The 12,861-nt window shown below is 44.7% G+C and overlaps 1 protein-coding gene across 9 annotated transcripts in view; it reads left to right on the top strand.

Moving 5' to 3' along the window:
* The window catches only part of col7a1 (collagen, type VII, alpha 1), a 135,888-nt gene that overhangs the window by 79,240 nt on the left and 43,787 nt on the right, over window positions 1-12,861 (top strand). For all 9 annotated transcript variants that reach the window (XM_028967217.1, XM_028967216.1, XM_028967215.1 and 6 more), the window contains 12 exons: window positions 1,848-1,883; window positions 1,955-1,990; window positions 2,078-2,182; window positions 2,930-2,992; window positions 3,140-3,175; window positions 3,330-3,365; window positions 3,562-3,609; window positions 3,801-3,836; window positions 4,516-4,629; window positions 4,738-4,947; window positions 11,302-11,337; window positions 11,422-11,466. In XM_028967217.1, the coding sequence (XP_028823050.1) occupies window positions 1,848-1,883; window positions 1,955-1,990; window positions 2,078-2,182; window positions 2,930-2,992; window positions 3,140-3,175; window positions 3,330-3,365; window positions 3,562-3,609; window positions 3,801-3,836; window positions 4,516-4,629; window positions 4,738-4,947; window positions 11,302-11,337; window positions 11,422-11,466 (801 nt within the window). The remainder of the gene's footprint in view (window positions 1-1,847; window positions 1,884-1,954; window positions 1,991-2,077; window positions 2,183-2,929; window positions 2,993-3,139; window positions 3,176-3,329; window positions 3,366-3,561; window positions 3,610-3,800; window positions 3,837-4,515; window positions 4,630-4,737; window positions 4,948-11,301; window positions 11,338-11,421; window positions 11,467-12,861) is intronic.

Here is a 12,861-nt window from a genome sequence, read left to right as displayed (position 1 = left end):
CTGTCCTTCAGTCTGCTGGTCCTGGCCTGGAGACTCCTCCCTGATGGCAGCAGGCTGAAGAAAGTTTGCATTGGATGGGTGGGATCGGCTGCTATGCCGAGGGCTTTCTTGGTTCATCCTCATCATCATTACCATCCTACTTGCCAGAACTGGAGAGGGTCTGCAAGGAGGAATGGCAGAGGATCCTAAAATAATCCAGGTGTGAAAAAAGTCCAGTTAGGACCAGTGGTGGTGTGATCAGCATGTGTCAGCCCCTCTGCAATCGGGGCATGGCACCAGGGTGCTGGGACAGGAGGCAGCTGGATTACGGGGCATTCACATTGGGGGCTTCCAGCGAAGCTGACTGTCTGCTACTGGCCCTTTGAGAGCGTGGTCTTTGGGATTGGCCACAGTCAGTCCCGCTGGAACCATAGAGCCAGAAGGCAGAGCTCAGCACTGCGGTGAAGGGACTGGTGGGGACCTGAAAGGACAGAGGCTCACTGTAGTCAGATGTTCCTTGCTGTTGTCCTCATTTGGGCTCATCCTCTCAGTACTGCATCAAAGCTTTCTCCAAGGACAACCAGGGGAAACATCTTCCTCATTGTCTGCTGCATCTCTGGTTGGTCCTGCATTCTGTTATGCCACACAGAGAAACGGAGGAGATGTAAAAGGCTTGATATATGTAGATGACAACATTCTGGACTTCTCCAACCCTACAACTGTAGGACTTATTATTATTTTTCCGATCTTTCTTTCCTATTGTACAAATCATCACAAAACCTGCACTGACACCATTTGCAAATCATCACTCTACCCTGGAAGTGGGTCCCTCTTTGTATCACTCCTTCCCAAGGTTTCTTCCTTTCTTTTTTTCTCTCTCCTAGAGTTTATTTTGTGTGGAGTTTTGTGCAGAAGGGTCAAGTGTTGTGGGTGTCAACTGTAGGGCTTGTCAAAGCCCATTGAGACATACTGTATGTGATTTTGGGCTATATAAGAAATAAATGTTGTTGTTGTTGTTGTTGTTGTAATTGCTTAAAAGCTAAATAGAATTATTATTAATCTGATCCGGAAGGGGTTTCACGTTTGTCTGGTGTAATGTTTCCTATTCTTGTTCACCTGTGTTTGATTGTATAAATCAGACTGTTTGTGTCTGTTCACCGTCGGGTCATTGTAACATTACCTGTTCACCTGTTACTGGATGTGTCCCCTGTCCTGTTCATCACAGATTAAACATTGCTAACCAGAGGTCACAAATTTGACTTTGGCCCATTTTTCCACTTTGAGCACCCGTCATAGGTTCTTAAAAGGATTGAGGTCTGGGCTCTGTGCAGGCAACTCTAGGATTTTGGTTTTGGTGTCCTTGAGGAACTGTTTGAATTCATTTCGATGTACAGTAGAGGCCAAAAGTTTGTTCCTTGAAACATTGAAAGAGGTGATGCCTGTTAGGTAGGGGTGATTAGGACCTTTTATGTGTTATTTTCTCCCACACGCCTTTGTGCTGCATTAATGTTTCAGTGTGCTGCATGCAATTTCTGTTTGATCCATGTATGTTTTTGTCCATCGCACCACTGGGGCAGTAGTGGCCTAGCGATTAAGGAAGCTGCCCTGTAATCGGGAGATTGCCAGTTCTAATCCCAATCCACCAAGGTGCCACTTGTGCAGTGCACTGTGTGCTTTCCTGTGTATCACAATGACAAGCACTTCACTTTCACTTTTAATTTATTAAACTGCATCTTTGACCCACAATGTTGAGCGTTTGTGCCACTCCAAACACCAGAACAAAGAACGTCACCATCTACAACATGACCTGCAGGGTCTGTGGGTGGTTTGTGTTTGAGTGTGACAGTGTTTTCTCTCTGTGCTTTCAGGGTGAGGATGGCACCCCTGGAGAAGATGGCAGAAAGGTTAATTGTCATATGTGAGACAGTGTGTGTTTGGGCTAGGTATTATTCTTATTTACCTTTACTGTAAGCAGGGTGACAAAGGAGAGACTGGAACCCCAGGAAGAGATGTAAGTTTGTATGTCTTATATTTTCTTATATGATTGTTTCTCTATTACATAATGTGTGTCTTTCTTTACCATATTTTGGGTACCTAGGGACGTGAGGGTGTGAAGGGGGAACCAGGTCCTGCTGGTCCTACAGGCCCAGCTGGGCCTGTGGGTCTCCAGGGACTCCCAGGAAACACTGGACCTCCAGGACAGGTGAATTTCTGTGTGTTTGTATTCAGAAGGTTGGACTCTTCTCTCTGCTGCGATCAGGGAAGCGCTTTCGCTCCCTGAAGTCCAACACAGAGAGAATGAGGAGGAGCTTCTTCCCGCAGGCTGTCCAAGCTCTCAACAACAGTACATAGAACTCATGCACTTTCACCTCCAATCACTCCGGACTCTTTTGCACAAAACCACTTTGCACAAAACCACTTTGCACATAATCACTTTGCACAAAATGACTCTGCGCTTTTTAGGTCCTTACTGCTCTTTCTTTTATGGCTCTTTCTTCTTTCTTAAACATTGTAAAAAACTGTAACTCATTTGCACACCTTCACCCTACCAGTTACACATATTTTATGTTAAAGACGTAAAAGTGTAATACTTGGTTATGTTTGCAATATTTGCATATTGGTTCACTGTTTACTTGCAACATTTGCAATACTGTGGTCTGTAGCAGTTGCAGAAAGCATTTCACTGCACATCATACCGTGTATGACTGTGTATGTGACAAATAAAATTTGAATTTGAATTTGAATTTGGTTCGAATCCTGAGTGCTCCGCGGGTGCCTGTCATGGCTGCCCACTGCTCACCAATGGTGATGGGTTAAAAGCAGAGGACAAATTTTGTTGTGTGCACTGTGTGCTGTGCTGCAGTGTTTCACAATGACAATCACTTCACTGTCACTTTCATGTGTTATGTATCGATTTTCTTATTTTTATTGTGTTGTATCTGTCTTTTAGATGGTTTATATTAAAGGAGAGGGATCTAGGGTCCCTGGCCCCCAGGGACCTCCAGGAACTCCGGTCAGTACTGGAATAATGGAGCATTTTTGTTCAAATCATTCTAGTCTGTAACTCACTTGGAATCTAAACAATCTGTGCCTTAAATTAATGTCTTGTTTGAGAACTGTTGTTTTTTTCAGAGACTAATGACTTCTCTTTTCTATCTAGGGTGTCCCTGGAATTCCAGGGGCAGCAGGATCCAGAGTGAGTATTTTATTTTATTTATTTATTTATTGTTTGTTTGTTTGTTTGTGTGTATATATGTGTGTGCTTATTCTTACTTATGTAAATAAGTGTTAATTGGTATCTACATAAGCAAAGGTAAAAACATGTCTGTGGTATGTCTGTGTGTTTACAGGGAGAGAAAGGTGCAAGTGGACTGAAAGGAGAGCAGGTAATTCCACTATGTGTTAGCCTCTTCATTGCCCTTCTAAAAAAAAAATAAATGAACAGTCTGTCAGTTTTTTCAAATATGTGTGTGTGTGTGTGTGTGTGTGTGTGTGTGTGTGTGTGTGTGTGTGTATACACACACACACACACACATTTTCACCAAAGAACATGTTTTGTCCCAAACTATTATGATTTTTCAGGGGGACCCTGGAGAGGATGGACAACCTGGAAAACCCGGGACTTCAATAGTGAGAATATAGATTATAAAATGAAAGAAAATATTTTTGCCTGTTCTGAATATATAGCTTAAATATTACATTTTACCACAGCCCTCATGTAGAAAACTGGGTGGAAACTGAGTGATAATAGTTGTATTAGCATTAAAAGGATGTGAATGGTGCTGTATTGAACTTGTAATAATGAAAAATGTGTGTTGCAGGATGTGAAGAAAGCCTTTTCAGATTATGGTATTGAGGTGAGGCTCATGTAGTTTTTGATAAACTAAACAGTTATAAAATGGTCATTTGTTGTAACTTGACTGACAGAAATCTGTTATTAGCCCAGGATCACTTGTTTGTCCAATATTCACTAGTAAGAAGTGGGTGGTACAAAAGAGCCGTAAGGACTACTCGTCACACTTACTGACTAGTCAACACATTTTATGGAATGTCTTTGGTTCTATGAACCAATAAGTTCCCAAAATTAGTAAAAGAAAAATGAATGGGATACTGGCATAGTAAGAGAAAATTAATTGGCAGCTTATTAAAAGGATGCATCATCATTAAAATAATCAGCCTACAGATTTTTGTTGAGAAATATGAACACAGCCATGAAGACATACGATCTTTAAGTTCTTCGGATACAGAGGTATTTTAAGCCTGTTAGCTAGAAAGCTATTTGCTATAAATGATTCTACCAGCAATTACTCCTGATATTCTGCTCATAACCTCAACCTCATTTAATCATGTACAGAACATCTGAAAATTAATCACATCATATCACTTTTTCCACATTTTGTAATGTTACATCCATATTCCAAAATGTATTGAATTAGCTTTTTCCTCAGAATTCTACACACACCACCACATAATGACAATGTGAAAAAGGTCTACTTGAGATAAAAAAGCATTTAACAATATTTCCGTCGTCCTCAGCTGAATTCTTTGAAGGTATTGGTGGAGAGACGTGTTCTAGAGACAAAGCAACCAGAGAAGGGCCAGCAGGGAGTGAAAGGCGAAACAGGGTCCCGAGGAGCACCAGGAGCTGATGTAAGCGTGTATGTTTGAGTGTATGTATGAGTTCTCACATCGTAAATTAATACTGAACCTTATACTCATTTCTGTCCCTCTCTCTCTCTCTCTCCGTCTCTCTCTCAGGGTGCTCGAGGGTTGCCGGGTGAGCATGGCACAAAGGGGGAGCCAGGAGAAAGGGGTATGCCAGGATCCCCAGGCCCTACTGGTCGTGCAATTGGAGAGAGGGGTCCTGAGGGACCACCAGGCCAGCCTGGAGAACCTGGAAAACCTGGGATACCGGGAGTGCCAGGACGTGCTGGGGAACTTGGAGAGGCTGGGAAACCTGGAGAAAAGGTAAGCATCACATGACCTAGAACAGTGGCCCCAGCCCCCCCCCCTGCTGCCCTGGGCACCACCGCATCCACCCTCTTCCCATTGCTGGGCTTGATATACACTTCAACTTTTATTTAGATTTTTCAAAACATTTGTTTTTGTATAAAGTGAAGGGAAAGTGAAGTGATTGTCATTGTGATACACAGCACAGCACATGGTGCACACAAAAAAATATGTCCTCTGCTTATAACCCATCACCCTTATTGAGCAGTGGGCAGCCATGAATGGCAGTATTGGATAAGTATCTATCACCGATACCAACCTGAATTTTACTTGAAAAATTCAGAAAAGATGGCGCCAGTGAGGTCGGCTGTCGTCGCGACTGCTCTGACTGAGTTTAGTTTGTTTTTGTGTTTGAAACATTTTTTCAACAACCCTACACCAGCAAATCCACCACCATGGAGCGCATTAAATACAGTAGAGACACTCTTGTTTCTATTAGTATACAATGCACTTACAATTCGAAGACTTTAACTGCTTTCCCGGATCCCAGCTGGCCGAGTGAAATCCTGAGGAAGAACAAAGGACATGATGCGAAGCGGCGGCCCGGGGGAAAACGAGCCGGCGTCAGGAACAGGCTGAGGGCCTGTGCACACAGCACACCTCTGCCTAGCATCCTGCTCACCAACGTCCAGTCACTGGAGAACAAGCTCAATGACCTCAGGGCCAGGGTAAAGTTCCAGAGAGACATCCGGGACTGCAACCTCCTCTGCTTCACCGCATGGACAAGACACACGACTTGGGGAAGACACAGGGAGGCGGCATGTGTTTGATGGTAAATAACAGCTGGTGCAACAGCGTTGTAACTATTGTCCATCAAATGTTGTCCTTTTTACCTTCCTTGGGAGTTCACATCGGTCATTATCAGCGCCGCTTACATTCCACCGAAAGCGGACACTACCTTATGCGAGCTGCAGGAGGTGCTGACATAGCACTGGGACGCTGCGCTTATTGTGGCAGGAGATTTTAATAATGCCAGCCTCAAACGCGCAGCGGCAAACTTTCATCAGCACGTCACCTGCCCCACAAGGGGCGAAAGGACACTGGACCAATGTTACACGACAATAAAGGATGGATACAGGGCACAATCTCGTCCACCATTTGGAAAATCCAACCATGCCACCATCTTCCTCATGCCTAAATACAAACAAAGGCTTAAACAAGAAGTTCCGGTTCAGAGGGAGGTGGCATGCTGGACGGACCAATAAGTGTCCACTCTTCAGGATGCACTGGATGACGCAGACTGGGGAATGTTTCAAAGTAGTTCCAGAAACATTAGTGAGTTTGCGGAAGCGTTTGTGAGTTTCATTGGGAAACTAACGGATGACACCGTTCAGAAAACGATCATCAGAACGTTTCCCAATCAGAAGCCGTGGGTGGATAAAACCATCTGCGACGCTCTGAAATCTTGCACCACAACCTATAACACGGGACGTGCTTCCGGGGACATGGAACCATACAAGGCTGCGTCGTACAGCAGCAGCAAAGCGGTGATGGACGTGAAGACACTACGGGAAGACACTGGAGTCACAACTCAAAATGAGTGACTCTAGTAGCCTTTGGCAGGGACTAAGAATGATCACGGATTTAAAAAGCACCAACATCCTGTATGACGAACAGGAACGTGTCTCTGGCAGACGAGCTGAACACATTCTATGCTCGCTTTGAGACAGGAGGACACTGCCAGCACTGAGAACGTGTTCGTCATCACCAAGCATGACGTGAGGAGAGCCTTCAAGAGAGTGAACACCAGGAAGGCAGCAGGACCAGACGGCATCTCGGTAAGAATCCTCAGAGCCTGCGCAGACCAGCTACCACCTGTGTTCACAGAGATATTCAACCTCTCTTTATCTCAGTCAGTGATCCCCACATGCTTCAAGGTGTCCATCATTGTTCCGGTCCCCAAGAAAACCCATCCTGCCTCCCTCAATGACTACCACCCTGTAGCCTTCACCTCAGTAGTGATGAAGATCTTTGAATGGCTGGTCAGAGACTTCATAATTTCTTCATTACCGGACACACTCGACCCACTACAGTTTGCTTACATCCAAAACGATCCACAGACGACGCCATCTCATATCTCCTCCACACAGCACTCATAAGGGAAATTATGTTAAAATGCTTTTCATTGACTACAGTTCAGCATTTAACACAATAATCCCTTCCACACTCACTCTGTCAGTGAATCTCCAACTTCCTAACCGGGAGACCACAGGCAGTAAGGATGGGTGGACATGTCTCAACCTCCATCACCCTCAGCACTGGAGCCCCCCAGGGCTGCGTTTTGAGCCTCCTGCTGTACTCCCTGTACACATACGACTGCACAGCCACTACTAACTCCACCACCATCATCAAGTTTGCTGACGACACTGTCGTGGTGGGCCTGATCTCTGACAACGACAAGACGGCCTACCTGGAGGAGGTTGGAAATCTAGTGAACTGGTGCCAGAGGAACAATCTCCACCTGAACGTCAGCAAGACAAAGGAGTTAATAGTGGACTTCAGTACAAAGCAGGAGAGGACCTACCAGACCCCTGTCATCAACAGGAGCCCAGTGGAGAGAGTGGACAGCTTCCGTTACCTCAGTGTTTACATCACGCAGGACCTGTCATGGTCCTGTCACATCAACACTGTGGTGAAAAAGGCCCGGCAGCGTCTTTACCACCTCAGATGCCTGAGAGACTTCAGACTGCCCTCCAAGGTGCTCAGGAACTTCTACTCCTGCACCATAGAGAGCATCCTGATGGGAAATATCTCAACCTGGTTCGGGAACAGCACCATGAAGGACAGGCGAGCCCTACAGAGGGTGGTTCGATCAGCCGAACGAATCATCCGTACCAAGCTCCCTGACCTTCAATCTACCTACAGCAAACGGTGCTGCACCAGGGCCAGGAAGATAGTGAAGGACCTCACCCACCCCAACAATGGACTCTTCTCTCTGCTGCGATCAGGGAAGCGCTTTCGCTCCCTGAAGTCCAACACAGAGAGAATGAGGAGGAGCTTCTTCCCGCAGGCTGTCCAAGCTCTCAACAACAGTACATAGAACTCATGCACTTTCACCCACAATCACTCCGGACTCTTTTGCACAAAATCACTTTGCTCAAAATCACTTTGCACATAATCACTTTCCACAAAATCACTTTGCACAAAATGACTCTGCGCTTTTTAGGTCCTTACTGCTCTTTCTTTTATGGCTCTTTCTTCTTTCTTAAACATTGTAAAAAACTGTAACTCATTTGCACACCTTCACCCTACCAGTTACACATATTTTATGTTAAAGACGTAAAAGTGTAATATTGGGTTATGTTTGCAATATTTGCATATTGGTCTCCATTGTATACTTGCAACATTTGCAATACTGTGGTCTGTAGCAGTCGCAAAAAAGCATTTCACTGCATATCATACTGTGTATGACTATGTATATGACAAATAAAATTTGAATTAAATTTGAATTTGACTCTATTCTCCTCCCCTATGCCCACGGACACTGCCTCTTCTCACTCCATATCCATGTCTGCGTCCTCCAACCTTCCTCCTGACAATATCGTAGACCGGACCCAGCTTTACCACCTGCACCAGGGTCACTTCACCGCTAAGTCAAGCCCTCCAGACCATCTACTACAAAGTTCGCGCACAATTAAGATGGTCAGCTGGGAGATGCCATTCATGTTTGAGACTCTGATTCAGCTAGCACTCCGGATTGTTCACCACCTGCTTGTGCAACCCAGGACCACCAGCTCCGCCCCAACACACCGAACACGTCGACCTCAGCCGTCACTCTCCAGACCTTGTCCATAACCAGCCGAACCACCTAGGGGAATAGGGGAACCCATGCAGCTCGGTTGGACCGCTCTGCCAGCAACGTTGCAAAAGTTGTGCTTTCAGGAAGGACTGTGCACATACTGTTCATCCCCCACTCACCACCAGGCAGTCTGGCCAGGAAACACGCCCCCCCAGCTGATTGGGGTGGCACATTCAGCTGGGCTATTGGCCAACACATCCCATCCACACCACATCCCCTTTTGCCTGCTGGCCTTTAAAAAAAGCCTGGTGGGGAACACAGGTTCAGAAGATCTCTGCCTTCATCGACTTCGGGGTCACAGGTAATTTTATAGACCACTTCTACGTCAAACAACAGTACATCCCACTGAAGCCGCTCTGTTACCATCACCCCGGTGGATGACTGGACGGTGGCAGCCAGACTCATCACACACCAGACCGTTCCCCTGGATGCCCATATGGAATCAATCAGCTTCTTTGTCACCTCAATCATCATGTCACCTCTAGCTGTCCACACATGATCCTCACCTCTCCTGGACTTTGGGCCAAGTGTTGGAGTGAGGCCTGTTCTGCCATCAACAGTGTCTCCAGCCTCAGTCAGCTTCCACACTGGTTATCAATGCTTCATCCATGACTACAGTGCAATTGCAGCGCCCCTGAGTGCTCTCACGAAGACCACTTCATTGCCATTTCATCCAACCCCAACTGCCATTCACCCACAGCCAAGATAACAAAAAGAGTAACTTCAGGACAACTCTGTGAATGTCCTTGAGTGGCCTAGCCAGATCCCAGACTTGAAACCAATTGAACATCTCTAGAGAGATCTTAAAATGGCTGTGCACCAATGCTTCCACCAGGGACAGCGCCGCCGGCGCGACGGAGAGTAGCAGGCGGGGGCTGCGACGCTGCTGCTGCCGGGGAACCTGGCCTTCCGCGTCTCCGAGCGACATGGTGTCCCGGGGAGAAGTGGCGAGGTGCACGGCGACTCTTATGTACGCGGAGGGCGGGGCGGAGGGCGGGAAGGAACGCCCACTCCACATTTTTTTTTTTTTTTGGGGCAGTGGTGGCCTAGCGGTTAAGGAAGCGGCCCCGTAATCAGAAGGTTGCTGGTTCGAATCCCGATCCGCCAAGGTGACACTGAGGTGTCACTGAGCAAAGCACCGTCCCCACACACTGCTCCCCGGGCACTTGTCATGGCTGCCCACTGCTCACTCAGTGTGATGGGTTAAATGCAGAGGACAAATTTCACTGTGTGCATCGTGTGCTGTGCTGCTGTGTATCACATGTGACAATCACTTCACTTTATTATTATTATTATTATTATAGCCACAAACTTGATATTGCAGCAAATCATATGTCTACAAGGGTTCTCCCAGGACATCGTAAAGTGAAGTGATTGTCATTGTGATTCCACAAGGCTCTGTCCTTGGCCCCCTTCTATTCTCAATATACACTCGCTCACTTGGTCACATCATCCAATCACATGGCTTCTCCTATCACTCTTATGCTGATGACACCCAGCTCTATCTGTCATTCCCACCAGAAGATGCTACTATAGCAACAAAAATTTCGGATCCTGCAGGTTCACTCTCTTCAACATTCGCAAGATTAGGCACTTTATCTCGCAACAGGCTATGCAGCTCCTCGTCTCCAAACTCGACTATTGTAACTCTCTCCTGGCTGGAGCCTCTGCAGTCACCATAAAACCACTCCAGATGATCCAAAATATGGCAGCCCGTCTCATCTTCAATCAGCCAAAATACATCCATGTTACACCTCTTCTTACCTCTCTCCACTGGCTCCCGGTAGCTGCTCGCATTGACTTCAAATCCTTGATGCTGCCTACAGGGCTGTAAATGGAACTGCACCCTCCTTTATCAGTATCAATACTACCTAGCTACACTCCTGCATGCTCTCTCAGATCAGCAAATGAAAGGAGACTAAAAATTCCTTCTTCACGGGGTCTCCGATTCCAATCATCTCTGTTCTCCGTTGTTGTCCCTGGCTGGTGGAACAACCTGCCCTCCTCCACACGACTAGCCGAGACTACCACCACTTTTAAGAAGCAGTTGAAAACCCTCTTGTTCAAAAAGTATTACAGACAAATCTAACACTTACACACGCACATGCGTACACATTGCACAAACAATACAAAAATGTATAAATACATTATAATTTTTCTTTGTCTAGCACCTAACAATCTCTGAGCATGCTCCTTGCTGACAAGTTGAACCTTATCAGGGCTCTTAGTTTGTAAACTCAATATTCTATAGAAATCGAACGAGAATTGCTGGTGTCTTCCTCTTGTAAGTTGCTTTGGATAAAAGCGTCTGCTAAATAAAGTAAAGTAAAGTAAAGTAATTTCCAGAATTACTGTATAAACAGGTTGATGGTATCAGTAGCTTGGAAAGGAGAAACTACCAATCCAACAATTTATTTTAATTTTTTTAATGTCAAAACAAACTTGAATTATGTTTTTATGAACAATTTTAAAATGGGAGTAGTCAATTTTTTTGTTGTATTTTTTACCTTCAGGGTGATAGGGGTGAGAAAGGTGGTAAAGGAGAAGCGGTATGTACATTCCGTATCATTAAACAGACACTCATAAACAGACACCTGACTTATCGTGAAACTAATATTTTACCCTTGTTTCAGGGCAGTATTGGACTGAGAGGACCAATTGGACCACCAGGACCAAAGGTAAGTTGTGAATACACAGACTGATCATTACATTGGGCTTGGTGTGTTTACTCTGCAATTTTTCTTGGTTGTTTCCTTTTGTGGGGTAAACACCTGAAACTACAAATAAAAAGCTCAAGATTTATGTGCATCACTGTGCAGTCTGATGGTTAGAAGAGACATGACTGCTCACACTACATGAGCAATATGTACCATTGGAAGGAAAAGAAGTGATTCTGAACAAAATGAAAGGGGGGCACTGTTTTGGTGTGTTTTGGTACTCCTTAACATGGCATGGTAGGGTATTTACAGATCACATTTGCAGGTCTTGCTGTGTTGCTTTCTTCTTCTTTCTTTCTCACTAGGACAGGAGCTGTGTGTGTGCTGCTCCGACCTTACTATTCAGAGACGTTTCAGCCAGTTATTCTTTGCAGTTTTTTTTTCTCATTCACGTTACAAACTGTATTTATCCTAAATAAAAACTTCATTTATACAGTGCATTTGGATAGTATTCAGAGCACACACATTTTGGTATGTTACAGCATTTTTCCTAAATGGAATAAAAACCCAATAATGACAATGTGAATAGTTTACTTGAGGTTTGGCAGATTTATTAAAAAATAAAAACTAAGAAAGCACATGTACATTCACAGTCTTTGCCATGAAGCTTAAAATTGATCTCATGTGCATCCTGTTTCCTCTGATCATCCTTGAGATGTTTCTGCAGCCTAATTGGAGGAAAAAACTGCTGATTGGACATGATTTGGAAAAGCCTGTCTATATAAGGTCCCACAGTTGACAGTTCATGTCAGAGCACAAAAAAGCATGAAGTCAAAGGAATTGTCTGTAGACCTCCCAGACAGGATTGTCTCTATTCACCAGTCTGGGGAAAGTTACAGATAAAAGCTCTGTGGCCTCCATCATCCGTAAATGCAAGAAATTCACCAGCAAAGATCTCATTTATAAGTGTTGCGTACGCACAAAACGGCTCTTCCTACACATTCGTTGAACATTTAATTTAACTTATTCAGTCACATATTTAAAATAATGAATATATAAATTAAATCTAGAATTCAAATTTCATTTTAACTTAATCTATGCTCCACAACTGTTGAAATGTAAATGCATAAGTTGTGGCTGTGATAATAACAAATATTTGACCATGGTGTGAAACAATCCGTCTGATTTCTGAAAACACACAAATACCTTGATCACTCTTGTGCATAATGTAACATAATGGATGCACTTGTTAGATGATAACAATTGTTAAAATTTCCTGCACTCACTTCATTCACACCATTTGTTTCTTGCTGGCATTCACTGCCTTTCTTTTTGTTTATCAGCTTTCCACTTCACCCACAACCACATGTATTTCAGTTCCAGAAAAAGTTTTACTTAATTTTGTGCCAGACATCC

Source organism: Denticeps clupeoides, unplaced genomic scaffold (assembly GCF_900700375.1).
Source record: "Denticeps clupeoides unplaced genomic scaffold, fDenClu1.1, whole genome shotgun sequence".
Lineage (NCBI taxonomy): Eukaryota > Metazoa > Chordata > Actinopteri > Clupeiformes > Denticipitidae > Denticeps > Denticeps clupeoides.
The sequence above is the reverse complement of the archived record's forward strand: the minus strand, read 5'-3'. Positions and strand labels throughout refer to the sequence as shown.